We start from the raw sequence: 13,500 nt of genomic DNA on the forward strand, positions 1-13,500 counted from the left end.
AAAACATGTGTTAAAATTGGCGTAAAACGATGAAAAAAAAAACAAAATAAACCCACAAAAAACAAGTCCACTTGCAAAATACATCTTTACCTGTTGGCACAAATTTGATCTTAGTTAAGATTGTACATGCCTGATGTGTAGCATTCACGCAACATTCATTACAACTTTTATACATTTACAATAATATTACCTTTCAGTTGTTACCGCTACCCAACTCTTATCCTGTTTCACCGGATGATGCGGAAAATTCCAACAAGTCAAAACCACTAGTCAAGTCCTCCAGGGTATTCATTAAATTTTTTCTTTCATTTCATAAGTTAGATCTGTTTCTACAGTTGTGGTTTTTTTTTTCTATTTATTCTTAATTCCTGTTCCTTTTAATGCTACTATGTCTTAGTTTTAATGAAATGTTTCAGCATTTAAACATTTCAACATTTAAGATGAAAAAAAAATCTGTAGTAATTAACCTAATAATTGTTTTAAAAAGACTTATTAAACCCATAACCTGTTCTGTAAGAATCCAAAGTGGCCTTTGCCACCAGTATAGAGCCAAACTGGCCTGTACCATCCATGCTGTCTGACCAGGTTCTATGCTGTCGGTGAGCTCACTTCAAATTTACTTCTTGTCTGCACTAAAATTGATAATGGACTGTTCCAGAAACAGAAGCTGGACTAGTCCATTTGAGAAATTCTGGAGGTTAAGGGTTAATAAAATCAATTTTGCAGAACTAAACCAGTGGATCAGTCATTAAGGATTCTTAAAGATATACTATGCTCACCCTTCAGTAAATATTTTAATCAAAGGAATTTATTGAAATCTCTGAAATTCTTACTGAATATGTCTAATTTGTATAAAAGATTGAATAAATTATGTATCGGACACTGCGTTCCTTATTAATGGTTAAGTAAAATTGGTCTTTCCTTTAAAAAAACAACAGCTACCCACTCTTTTTGATGACACTATATATTTATATTGTGACCACTTCTAGTTTGAAGATTTCAAATATATTATAGCTACTTTGTTTGAAGTCAAAACATTTTGAGTTTATTTTTACAAAGAGAGTGTGTAGCAATTATAAATATTTTCTAATATCTATTTTCTAATATCAAATTTGAACATAATATATCTTTAAACCACATTTGCATAAGGGCCTGAATCATCCCGTTGATTTGACATATTTTTTCCTTCCTTTGACATTTCATTTGTTGTAAGTTTTGTTATTGTGTTATTTAACAGACAAGGATACGAGGCAATATGGAATGGGCGCCACCAAGACCACAAATTATCTTTAACATTCATTCAGCACAAAAGTAAGTTATATGACAGAGTTTTCAGAAATTTATGTCAAATGTTATAAAGCAATTTACTGCTTATATCCGGAAATGACTTCATTTTTTCTGTCAAATTTTTATTTTTGTTCAGTTTGCATGAAATTTGATAAAGTCCGAAATAACATGTTGTCTCTAACGTTTGCTTGTTTATTACCCATGTAATAGATTTTTGAATTGTTATATGTGAGAAAATAACACAGTTTGTAACAGTGGTTCCTACTAAGTTTCAACTAAGTTTGAACTTGGTTATGGAAATAAGTTTCAACTAAGTTTGAACTTGGTAATGGAAATTGTTATTTGACTTTTAAGTTGAAAGTGTCGCAGTGCTTTTTTAAGAGGGAGAGGAAGTTATGACGTCATATGCTTAAAATCTGTATCAGGGATTTATTATCCTGCAAGGTCACATTTTTTTGAGACCATTTTTGACACAATAGAAATTAACGATATGAATGCTGCATGGTTATCTCAAATTTATCATTGAAATCAAAAGAAGTGAAGAAAAAGAAGTTGCAAAAATGTTAAAAAAAAAAAAACATTAAAGATTAAGAAGATGGAATTATTCTTGGTAATAACTGAAAATGTAACAAAATTTAGCTATGTGAAACTAGATGATCTACTCAAAGAGCTAATGGATCTCGAGCAAGGTACTGGTTGACAGGAAAATTTTCTATATTTAGAGCTTCTTAACCCTCTGTAGTATAAGTCTCTGAAAGGGTTGACTGTTTTATATCCATTATGTTAATCATACTACAGATACGTGATTGAAAGAATTTTACTGTATATAAAAAATATGGTTTATATTTGACATTTATAATTCTACTAGGAGGACGGCAGTACTGGTCAAACAGAATTACAGATGTGCGGGTTGTGGAATGAAGGTCGAACCAGGTATGTTGATATCACTCAAAATAGGCATTATATTTAAACAATACATGTATATTAGTAGTTTTGCTGGGTAAAGACTTATTCATTAATTTATAGCAAACCTATAGATGATATATATGTCACATTTTGATTAATATCCCAATTAATTTTTGTAAATATTGTGCGATCAAATTGCCACCTCAACTTTGGGGGGGGGGGGGGGGGGGGGGAGAAGCCAGACACAAGAAACTATTTTGTAATTTAAGGTATATTGGTGCTGATTGTATTTTATATTCTATTGTATTTGTGGCATGTATATAAGCCATACACAATGTTATAAATCAGCAGTAGCTGTATGGCAACACAAATGTTAATTTTCTCTCTTCTCTCGTGCTGATAAAAAGAATTTCAAAGTGAAAATTGCCTAGTTACAAATCAAACCTGGTAATCTATATAATATTTCATTAATAATTTTTAAGACTGCAACATGTACATGTGTACTTGTGTGTACTTGTTAGTTTTATGACATCTTCAAACTTAACGTTTTGAAAAATTGCTTTTGCACAGACAAATGAGCTCCTTTACTTATATTAATGGAATGAAACAAACTACCTGTAATTTTCCTTTACTTACATTGATATGTTTAATGTAGTGAGATTTAAACCTTAACCTGCTGGAACTGAGAGTGATTGTAGTTTTTGCCACCAGTATAAAGCCAGGCCAGCCTGCCCTCAGCAGCACATTCATGCAGTTTTACCAGCCTCTATACTGTAAGCTAACTAGCTTCAAATTTTCATCTTTATATTCCTAAACCTTATGATGGACCATTCCTATAATATAATTAGGACAAGTTCATTTAAGGAATTCGGAAGATTCAGGATAAATGGCAGTGAGTTGGTTGAATATATGTATTCTGACCCATTGATGGAAATTAAATCATTGTTGTAAATTGAAATGAAAATTCTGTATCAAACAGTTTTATTATTGGTCAATCAGATGAAATTATTTATTCAAATATTGTGTTTATTTTTCATTCCAGGTTATGCAAAAAGATACAGATACTGTGAATATCTTGGGAAATATTTCTGCCAATGTTGCCATAGTAACCAGCTAGCTGAGATCCCTGCAAGAATTCTGAAAAAATGGGATTTTACCAAATATTATGTGTCAAATTTTGCTCGTGATTTCTTGACTAAAATTTCGGCGGAGCCTCTATTTAGCATATCAGACATAAATGCAATGTTGTATAAAAAAGTTCGACATTTAGAACATATACATGACTGGAGGATTCAGTTACATCATTTGAGGTCACTTATGGGATTGTGTAAATATGCTTCAAGGTCAGTTGTTATATAATTACATATGTTTATTAATAAGATTAAGATTTCCTGTTCATCATGAAAATTGGTAAATCAGAATATTCTGATATTTAGTATGAAAATAGTAAATTGACAAGGTTCATGTTAACACATCAAGTCCTGAATCCTACTTAGAGAAAGGTAAAATGTGAAAACATTAACAGCCCTTTGACAAGCATATTACATTATTTGTTTTTGATCTTTTTACATTAAGTTGCAAAAGTGTATCAATAATATGCTGATGAAATTAATCAAACTTGGTTCCCAATGGTACTACCATGGTCATTTGAGGTTAAGGTTCCTGACTTCCAGTCACATGATCTTCACAGCTCTTATTTAAACCCTGCCAAGGACATTGAATTATTTCATGTGAAGTGATGTAACTAGCTTCTGGGCGGCTCTACTCAAAGTCCCTGCTTGTGCTTACAATAATGCATTTTTTTGCCGCCTGAGATGTTCACCAATAAGGCTAGAAGTTGTTACCATATGATATTTTCAGTGTTGTTTTTCAGCAAGAAAGTGCAAACATTCTTATAATATTTTGATACTAATAGTATTTCTGATTTTGGAACAGACAAGCTACATTTTAGTAATGGACTAAACCTGCTGAACTGACCATTGTTATTTTAAGCAATATAAATAAAAATAAAGTAATTTAAGCCATCATCATAAAGTCTTATTGGATCACTGGGAATTGTTCTCTGCACTAATGGAATCTAATTGTATTCAGGTGACATCTAAAGGCAAGTCATTTTTTGCCACCAGCATTTATAGAGTTAAATTTAACTAAAAGCATCATTTGGGAAATGTATGGTGTACAAAACTCAATTTCTCAGTTTTTAGTTAAGTTCCAATCAACTATTCACCAATGAGTCTGTGCATGCGCCAAACTGCCACTATCATTGGCAAAAATGATTTTTTTACTTGAAATTTTTATTATGTCCTATATATATGGAGATATTATAACAACAGGTTTTATATTTTCAGTCTTTCAGAAGAAATATCCAAGCTGCCACTGCACTGGATTGAAGATGTTCATATGTACTCTATAAACGATCTTATCTCAGTAAGTTTGAACTAAATTTCGAGAGCTTGGTGCGACAAGGTTGTAACTCATATTAAATAAAGAAGGAGTTACGACCCTTTGACACCAAGATGTGGTAATGCTTGTGCAGAATTTGTTTTATCATTGGACAGTCTTTTAAGAGATAAAAGTAGCCTTCATATAGGAGAGGATATAAATATCTATATTTGTCAAACAAGAGTTCTTATAAAAGCTGTAAATACATGTAGGTAGAACTAAAAAGTGTGTGTGAAAAACAATGACGACATAAATTTGTCTACAAGAGCACCATTTGCTCAGTAACCATTCAATTTGAAAAAAACTTATGCTGCCCTTTATAATAATTATATTCTATATCTAATGGAATATTTTTAAAAAAAAGTAAAATTATGTTGTTTCCATAACCTTACTGTTGGTTCTCAAAAGAGTAATTTAACACACATGCATATTGTATGTAAACAGAACAAAATGTTCCAGAAGACTGGAACAAAATATTATGCTTCAGCTTTTAGTAGGGTTATAACTGTTTATCAATGATTCTGTGCCTGCACCATATTCTTTTAAAGAAAAATACCAACATATTTTTATCATACAAGCAGTTTGGGAATTTTGTTTCTTTGTCAAAAAATCAAACACAATTTATGTAAACTGCTGGAAGTAGAGATATAAATTTATAGACTTTAATGATTGTTTTATAGGTAAAGACTGGTACAAATGGTCACATGTATTGCCAATTAAAGAGAATGGCTATTGCTGCAATATCACATGTAGAATCTTGTCAGGTAGGTGTTTTATGTGAAGAAAATTTTGAAAACTGTCAAAGATATTGTTATTCTTGGGATACTTACTAATACACTTTTGGACTTGGGACATAAATATGTGATTAGTATTTCTAGAGTTATGCCTCGTTTCTTATCGAAAATAAGCTTTCCTATAGATACAATACACATTTCGGAAAATGAATACAATACACATTTTCATATGGATACAATACACAAAAATATTCATCTTATTGGGAAGTGAAGTGCATAACAGCCATGTCACTCTTGAGTTAGATATTTAGTTGTTGCTTTGAGCAGTCTTGTCTTCTCACTGCATGACATGCTCTTGTTTTAATTTGCAAGAAATTTTGAACACTTGATGTACTTTCCTTATAACATTGTACCAGGTTACATCTTGGATGGTTTTTACTGTTACATATGTTTTTGTGCTGCTGCTTAATATTGTTTTAGTGTTTCTTTTAGAAAGGAAATTGTCATGTTATATTGTACAGATTAAGATATTTAACATAAAGCTTCAACAATAACAATAATTTACACTTGCATTGTGGGAACCAAAGTCTTAGCCATGAGTATAGAGTCTCACTAGGCTCTATACTATAGGCTGATAAACTTTAAATTTTCGTTTTGATATCCCCAGAATTGATAATGGACAGTCCCTAAAATGGAAGCTGGACAAGTCCATTTTAGAAATTCAGTAGCCAAAAGTAGAGAAAATTATATGATGTTGAAAGTATTTTGAGTGAAATGATTTTTAGAAAATTGAATATTCATTTGTTATATATTGCAGTACTGTCAATGTTTTGGATTTATCTGTGAGATGTGTAGAAAGCAAAATGATGTGATATTTCCATACCAGCTTCATAAAGTCAGCATATGTCAGAGTAAGTCATAGTTCCTAGTTCTTTTTATCCATATATTGCTCCATATATTTGCTAGTCCCCTACCGGTTTACCGGAGGGGACTTTAGGTTTACCCTCCGTCCGTCTGTCTGTCCGTCCGTCCGTCAGTCCGTCCGTCCACAAAACTGGATCCCGCAATAACGCAAAAAGTACTGAAAATATTTTTATGAAACTTGATATATGGATAGATGGCAGTATGGAGATTATGCACGTCTTTTTCTTTTCTTCCTATGTTGAAAATTGTGGTTGCTATGGCAACAAGTAGACTGAAAATATGGCAAATTTTACACATAACCTGAATCCCGTGATAACGCAAAAAGTAATGAAATTTTTTTTATGAAACTTGATATATGGATAGCTGGCAGTATGGAGATTATGCACGTCTTTTTCTTTTTTTCCTATGCTGAAAATTCTGGTTGCTATGGCAACAAATAGACTGAAAATATGGCAAATTTTACACATAACCTGGATCCAGTGATAACGCAAAAAGTACTGAAAATATTTATATGAAACTTGACATATGGGTAGATGGCAGTCTGGAAATTATGCACATCCTTTTCTTATCTTCCTATGTTGAAAATTCTGGTTGCTATGGCAACAAATAGACTGAATTTCAAGATTTCTGATTCTAGTTTTTAAGTTTTTTCACTATAAGTTCTTTATTTCTTAAGGTATTTTCTTCAAACTTTAAATATAAGTTGCTAGTCATCAACCACATCATATGTGACAAAGTTTACAACTCTAGCACAAAAATTATGAGAATTACCTCCCTTGAACTTAAAATGTTCATGAAAAAAATATTGTTTTTTTTTCATAACTTCTTTTTTTCTGAATGTATCTACTTCAAACTTCATATATATGTTTCTTATTATCACTCAACATTTGTGAGAAAGTTCAATACTCTAGCAAGACTATTTCCAGAATTATGACCCTTTTGAACTTAGACTTTTTTTCGAGAAATTGGTAATTTTTACTCCAACTTCTTCAATCATGATAGGATTTTTTTTCAAACTCCCACATCATAATAATATGACAAGGTTTATAAATCTAGCATCCATATTTCCAGAATTATCTCCTCCTTAAACTTTTTAATTTTTCTTATTCGTTCTTTAAACTTTCATTTACTTCAAATTCAAAATGAACATTCATTATTCATACCATCATTACTAATTGTCTTTGTTACACTCACATCATGTGTGACATCTTGCATCTTTATTTCAAGAGTTATCTCTTTTTTAAAAATGTTGCTTTTAAAAATGTTATATTTTGATAACAAGGATGTTTAAAAAATAACTGTAGAGTGTCCTTCAGTCCGTCTGTCTGTACATAAAAACTGTTTCCTGTGATCACTTTTAAAGAACTTTTTCAACAAATTTACTTAAAATAGAAACATAAGTGAATGGCCAATGGCCCTTCAGAATGTTGCTGGGGTTCTAACCGGTAGGGGACTTATGGATTGCTTGCAATACTATGATAATTGCTTGTTTAACTAGAATTGTCAGGTCATTCACTCACTCTGTTTTTCCAGAATAATTATTTCAGTTGTGAAAAATGACCCAAATTGAAAAGCATTGCAATGCATTTCACTCAAAATCGAAACCAAGAATAGTATTGAAATAGGATTTTCAATTTATTTCAGAATAAAAATATACACTTGAGGCAGGGGGAAATACCTCCTGATTTTTCCATATATTTTGATCGCAAAAACTGTCAAAAAGAAAAACCCAATAATTTATAAGTTTGAAAAGAAAAGAACATAATGTACTTTTAAAGTTGATAAGACATGTTAATTATTTTATTGTTTTGATTTGTAGATTGTAAATCATGCTATCACAAGGAATGTTTTGTACCGCTAAAATGTCCAAAATGTGCAAGATTAGAAGCTAGGTTAGTACAATTTTGGCTTATTCTCATTTATTTCCACACCTTACACATGGTCTTACATCATGTACATTAATCAACCAATCTATCTCCCAAATATGTCCCACTCCCTTTTGGGGACGTAGACATGCCAAAATGGCAAGAAGGTAAAGAAGAAGTGCTGGTTTAAAGCATTATGCCTCCAGATTCATGCTAATTATTATGAAAATTTGAAAAATGTATTTAAAAATAAAATATTGTCAAGTGAACAAAGAAAGTATTTACACATTGCAACTGGCACTTACAATCCACTTAAATTACCTTAATTTCTTCACTTTCATAACTTTCCCAAAAACCATCACAGATATTCACTTCAAACTTAAAATATTTGTTGATTATCAAAGCAAAAAGGTTCTGCCAAATAGTTTATAAGAAGTATGACCCATTTTATACTTTGCTTTAATTATACTATCAAGTACTGAGAAAAGTGGAACATACAGCTCCTTGGGAAGCTCTTGTTTAGAGATAGCGACAGTCTCAAAACTTAGCGGATAATCCTTGGAGATTTAGTCTTATTGTAAAGCATGGCTTGTTTATACTTTTAGGAAGAAACGTTTACAAGAGGAGAGTAAAGAAACATTTGATGATACTGAGCCACTTGATGATGGTTAAACACAGTCTGGTGCCTGTTGGACTCTTTTTTCTTTTTTTAGCTCACCTGAGCTGGCTCAGTGTGAGCTTTTAGGATCATTTAATGTCTGTCGTCATTGTCTGTCGTCCTTCAACATTTAGTTTATAAGCACTCTATAGAGTGGTTACATTTTTGCCTCAATTGACACCATATTTGGTCAGTGCATGCATTTGAATTTTTACTTTTTTTATACCAAAATTAAAAAGAATATTACTAACATTCTAGTGGCTGTCGTTTCAGTCCAGATACTGGGAAGTTTGTCAGAAAAGCTGTTTAAAAGCTGAATATGGGTCATCAGGGATCAAAAAAAAGTTCACACAACGGAAATATTGAAAAATCTAGAGGTGATATTTTCAGCGCAAATATCTTAGAAATATATCAGAAAGGTTGATGTAATGATTTCTAGCTTTAGTTCTAGCATATGGTTTATGTAGGGTCTAGAACTAAGTCACACACCACAAATATGGTAAAAACTTTGTTAACACTCTACAGGTTAAATTTTTATCTCAACCATCCTAGGCATTTTGCCAGAAAGTTCTAGCTTAAGATGAAGTTTGTGTCATCTGTCATTTAAAAGTAGGTCACACAGCCCATATATCGAAAAACATTGTTAATACTGTACAGGTAACATTTTCAGCACAAATATCCTTTGAATTGGTCAGAAAGGATGTTATGTTGATTTCTAGCTTGACTTTGAATATGGGTCTAGCGGGGTCAAAAACAAGGCCATAGAGCCCAAATATGGATACTATAAATGTAATATTTTAGCCCAAATATCCTGAAAATGTGTCAACATGGTAATTTAAATGATTTCTATGTCAAGTTAGAATGTGGGTCAGCTGGGGTATATAAAACTAGGCGACACAGCCCAAATATGGAAAAACCTTGTTTACATTTGCACTCTTTAAGGTGCAGATATGAATTTCATGATATCAGTTTAACATTATAATATTATATCTGCTTTTCATTCATAGCTAACAATATTAATTGTTGCTTGTTAACCCTTTCACTGCCATAGGGACAGCTTAAGCCGTCCCTGTTATTTTCAGCGTATTTGCCATATGGACGGCTTTAGGCGTTTCTACAATAATTATAATAATAATAATAATAAATTAATAATAATAATAAAAATAATAATAAATATAAAGAAAATTATACCATCAATAATAATTATTATTATACTAGCATATTTGGAAACATATATAATTATTATAATACTAATAACAAATAATAATAATAATTATATTAATTAATAATATAGTAATTTTTTAGAAAACCCTCTGGCAAATAGGTGATCAATAAAACAGTAACCCTCTGGCAGCGAAAGGGTTAATAAGAGCCTTAATAATCAGGTGAGCACCCAATTAATAAGGGCCATCATGGCCCTCTTGTTTAAAATGCCATTATCCAACGAATAAAGCTGTCTTTCATCTGTGTAATATTGTACATGTATATTCATATTGTTAATGTAATTTATGCTGGTATATATATGCTGAAATATTTGGCTTCTAAGAATAAGATTACTTGATTGGGGAAATAAAATTTCTTGGATTGAATTTGAAACTGGTCACTGTAAGTTTAAGGATTTTACAATTAAAGTGACATTCTGCTTATTTTTCTGTGTATAAATTTCAAAAGACTTACAGTTATAATGATGAGTGACTAAAAGTTGATAATGTACTAGGAAATATTTAGAAAAAAAATATATCTGTCTTAAAATATAAGGCGACTGCCCCACTCATTTTAAAAACTGAATGTTAATGCTAAATTCCAATGGATATTTACAAAAAATTTCGAGGCCATGTGAGTTGGTTACCAATCATGTGAAGAAAATTATAAAATTGAAATGAATTATTGCAAAATGTAAACTTATGTTGAATTTCACCTTCTATATACCCTTGGAAGGGCATACTGTTACTTTAAGTAGCAGGTGAAATTACAAGCCAGGGATACTTGCGGTAAAAGCAAGTCATATATATGCTATCATTGGAAGGTCAGGCGGCTCAACCTTTTTTGAAATATCTTGTCTGGTCACTATTTTAACTATAAATATGTTCTGTACGCTTGAAATTAAATTGTGCAAGTTCCCTTTTCTTCAATTATTTTAATATATAGATTGGCTAAAGGTGTGTCTGCTTGTAAAATTATATCTTAAAATTAACGCTTTCTGTAACAATAATTCAAGATAAAAGTTCTCTTTGAACAAAACAGTTTTGACCTGTCTCATTACACTTTCCTCAGTTAAATTGTTATAACCTTCTTCTTATGATTGATCATAATATAATTTGAATCATGTTGATGACATTAACTGGATTATGACGCCATTCGCTTCACTACAAAAACATTTGACCAGCTTACAGACTTTTTTGTCAATCAGTTGACTGGTGTGGTCTAATTGAATATGGAAATCTCATTAAAATGTCATTTTCGCTCCATTACTCTTTGCTATGATGGGTAGTGGAGCGACATTTAGGATATCATTTTAATGAGATTGAATATTGCGTCTTCCTATTGTTTTATGGCATAAAAATCTGATACAATGATTTTTGGCTTGATGTTGCTTTTCATATGGTTGGGTTCTAAATAAAGGTTGTATTGACAAGTATTAAAGGATAATTTGTAATTTACAAGGTATGTTTTTAGTTTGTTTATGTATTACCAAGAGCGTAGATTCCTACAAAATTGCTTATGTTTTACATTGTAAACAGATTAGTGTATTTATAAATTGTATGAAAAAAGTGCTACATCTATTATGATATTTATCTGTGATATAACATTTAAGGTGAATGTGGTAGAGACTATTGTATAACATGTCTACAAATATTTACTCTGTTAATCATTTAATAAATGTTGTTAAAATGATCTAAAAATAAATAATATGCTGTAAATTTGTTATGTTTTGTTGTCCATAAAAATATATTTGAAGGTGCTTTATGAACATCTTATACAATGTAGCCAATGAACTTCTAGCATTTGCAGAATGCGATCCCTAAATATAAATCATTATTGGATACAGTCTTATCAATTTAGTATCACTTTTATTTTGCCAGTTCAAAAAAATATGTAAACATACATGCATTTTGTCATTTTTAATATACAATATAATCTGTATATCTAAACTTCTTTATCCTTTATAACAAATTGTACTCTATTTGTGTTAAAGCAAGAATTTTGGTTAAGTTCTTATCAGTGTCCATTAGAAACCCCACATAGCTGCTCATTAACCTTAGTCGAACTGGTTTATGTGGGGACATATTCTTGTTTAATAAGCTATACGCTTTCTCGAATTTTTTGTGGCTTATTCAGTCGCAGTTTCATTTCCTGATGAAACTTTGTTAATTAAGCGATATAGATTTCCTTTTATTGTCAGAATATCAATTTTACTTTCTGTATCATTAGAAGATGGGTACAATTTACGATTATTTAGCAATGTTAAAAAGTCTGTGCAAATATTGAATAATTCTTCTCCAATGTCTTTGCAATTTGAAACCTTTTGCCGTCCTCGTCTTGCTCGCCATATCTCAGAGAAGTCCAGAAGGACCAAAGATTATCAATAGCATGTGTGTATGCTGAAGAAAGTATTTCCCTTTTCCTAGGTGACAATTCGAAATTTATCTCAGCAATTCTTTTCGTGAACGCCACCATGTCATCGTATCTTTTGGCCCGCTATGCTAATTCTGCACGGTATGTATATGTTTCCCTGTCACCACCCGCATTAACTATAACAGAATGAATTGTATGTAAGCAATACATTAAACTTAGGATTTGAAACAAAAGTCGTGCCATATTTCAATGTTTCGGCAACACTGAAAACAAAACGCGTTTCTGTGATAACACGATACAGCGTTTGTTAGCTGAATAAATATAGTCGTATATACATGTACTCGTATATACCTATTTGTGATGCAAAAACAATTTCATTCTAAGTTGATGTATACATTAATGACTGAAACATATGCGGCCTGAAAAGTTGTTTGTCTACGCAGTTGAATACATATATCGATCAGTTAGTTCTTAATTCTCAGCAGATTTCTTTCTGTTTTGATATCGTCAGTCTGTCTAGATAAACAGTACAAAAATAAAGGATCTTCATACATGAATAATATACATCAAAGGTATATATCTGCCCACTTCTACATATTATTTTAAATCTTAAATTGACTGTTGTCCGCCGACTACAATTCATTCAAATAAATTCTCCTTTGAAGCTACGAGTCCAAATCTGATGAAACTTGGAGAAAATATTCCTTGCACGAAGCTTTTTCAAGTTTATTCAAATGGTGCCAATCAGTTGGATACCGGTACATGTGTCACAAAAGCCAATGGACGACAATTTTTAAAATTGTCCTTATAGATTTGCTTTCAATAGCAACTCTAGATACTTTTACACATATGCACTATTTAACGTGCAGGTATGAACTTTGTGATGTCAGTTTTAGATGTTTAACTCATATCTGCTTTTTATTCATAGCTAACTATGTAATTGTGCCATATGTAATTTAGAGCCATTATGATCAGGTGAGCGATATTTGGGCCATCATATTGTTATGATGCGCAGTTTTTTATAAGAATTATTTGTCTTTTGTGGAAAGGTGAGTTTTCTGTCAAGACTTATTGATAAATATTATGATAATTAAAACGTTATGCAATC

The 13,500-nt window shown here is 31.4% G+C and overlaps 1 protein-coding gene across 2 annotated transcripts in view; it reads left to right on the forward strand.

The window, feature by feature from the left end:
* Positions 1–11,740, forward strand: part of LOC132715850 (run domain Beclin-1-interacting and cysteine-rich domain-containing protein-like) — a 30,733-nt gene extending 18,993 nt beyond the window's left edge. For both annotated transcript variants that reach the window (XM_060698938.1, XM_060698939.1), the window contains exons 13-21: positions 198–284; positions 1,238–1,311; positions 2,156–2,220; positions 3,236–3,536; positions 4,542–4,620; positions 5,316–5,399; positions 6,187–6,280; positions 8,113–8,185; positions 8,764–11,740. In XM_060698938.1, coding sequence (XP_060554921.1) covers positions 198–284; positions 1,238–1,311; positions 2,156–2,220; positions 3,236–3,536; positions 4,542–4,620; positions 5,316–5,399; positions 6,187–6,280; positions 8,113–8,185; positions 8,764–8,830 — 924 coding nt within the window. In that variant the 3' untranslated portion in view covers positions 8,831–11,740. The remainder of the gene's footprint in view (positions 1–197; positions 285–1,237; positions 1,312–2,155; positions 2,221–3,235; positions 3,537–4,541; positions 4,621–5,315; positions 5,400–6,186; positions 6,281–8,112; positions 8,186–8,763) is intronic.
* Positions 11,741–13,500: the final 1,760 nt, after the last annotated feature.

This window comes from Ruditapes philippinarum, unplaced genomic scaffold (assembly GCF_026571515.1).
Source record: "Ruditapes philippinarum isolate M1 unplaced genomic scaffold, ASM2657151v2 ctg3090_1_1_1_1, whole genome shotgun sequence".
NCBI lineage: Eukaryota > Metazoa > Mollusca > Bivalvia > Venerida > Veneridae > Ruditapes > Ruditapes philippinarum.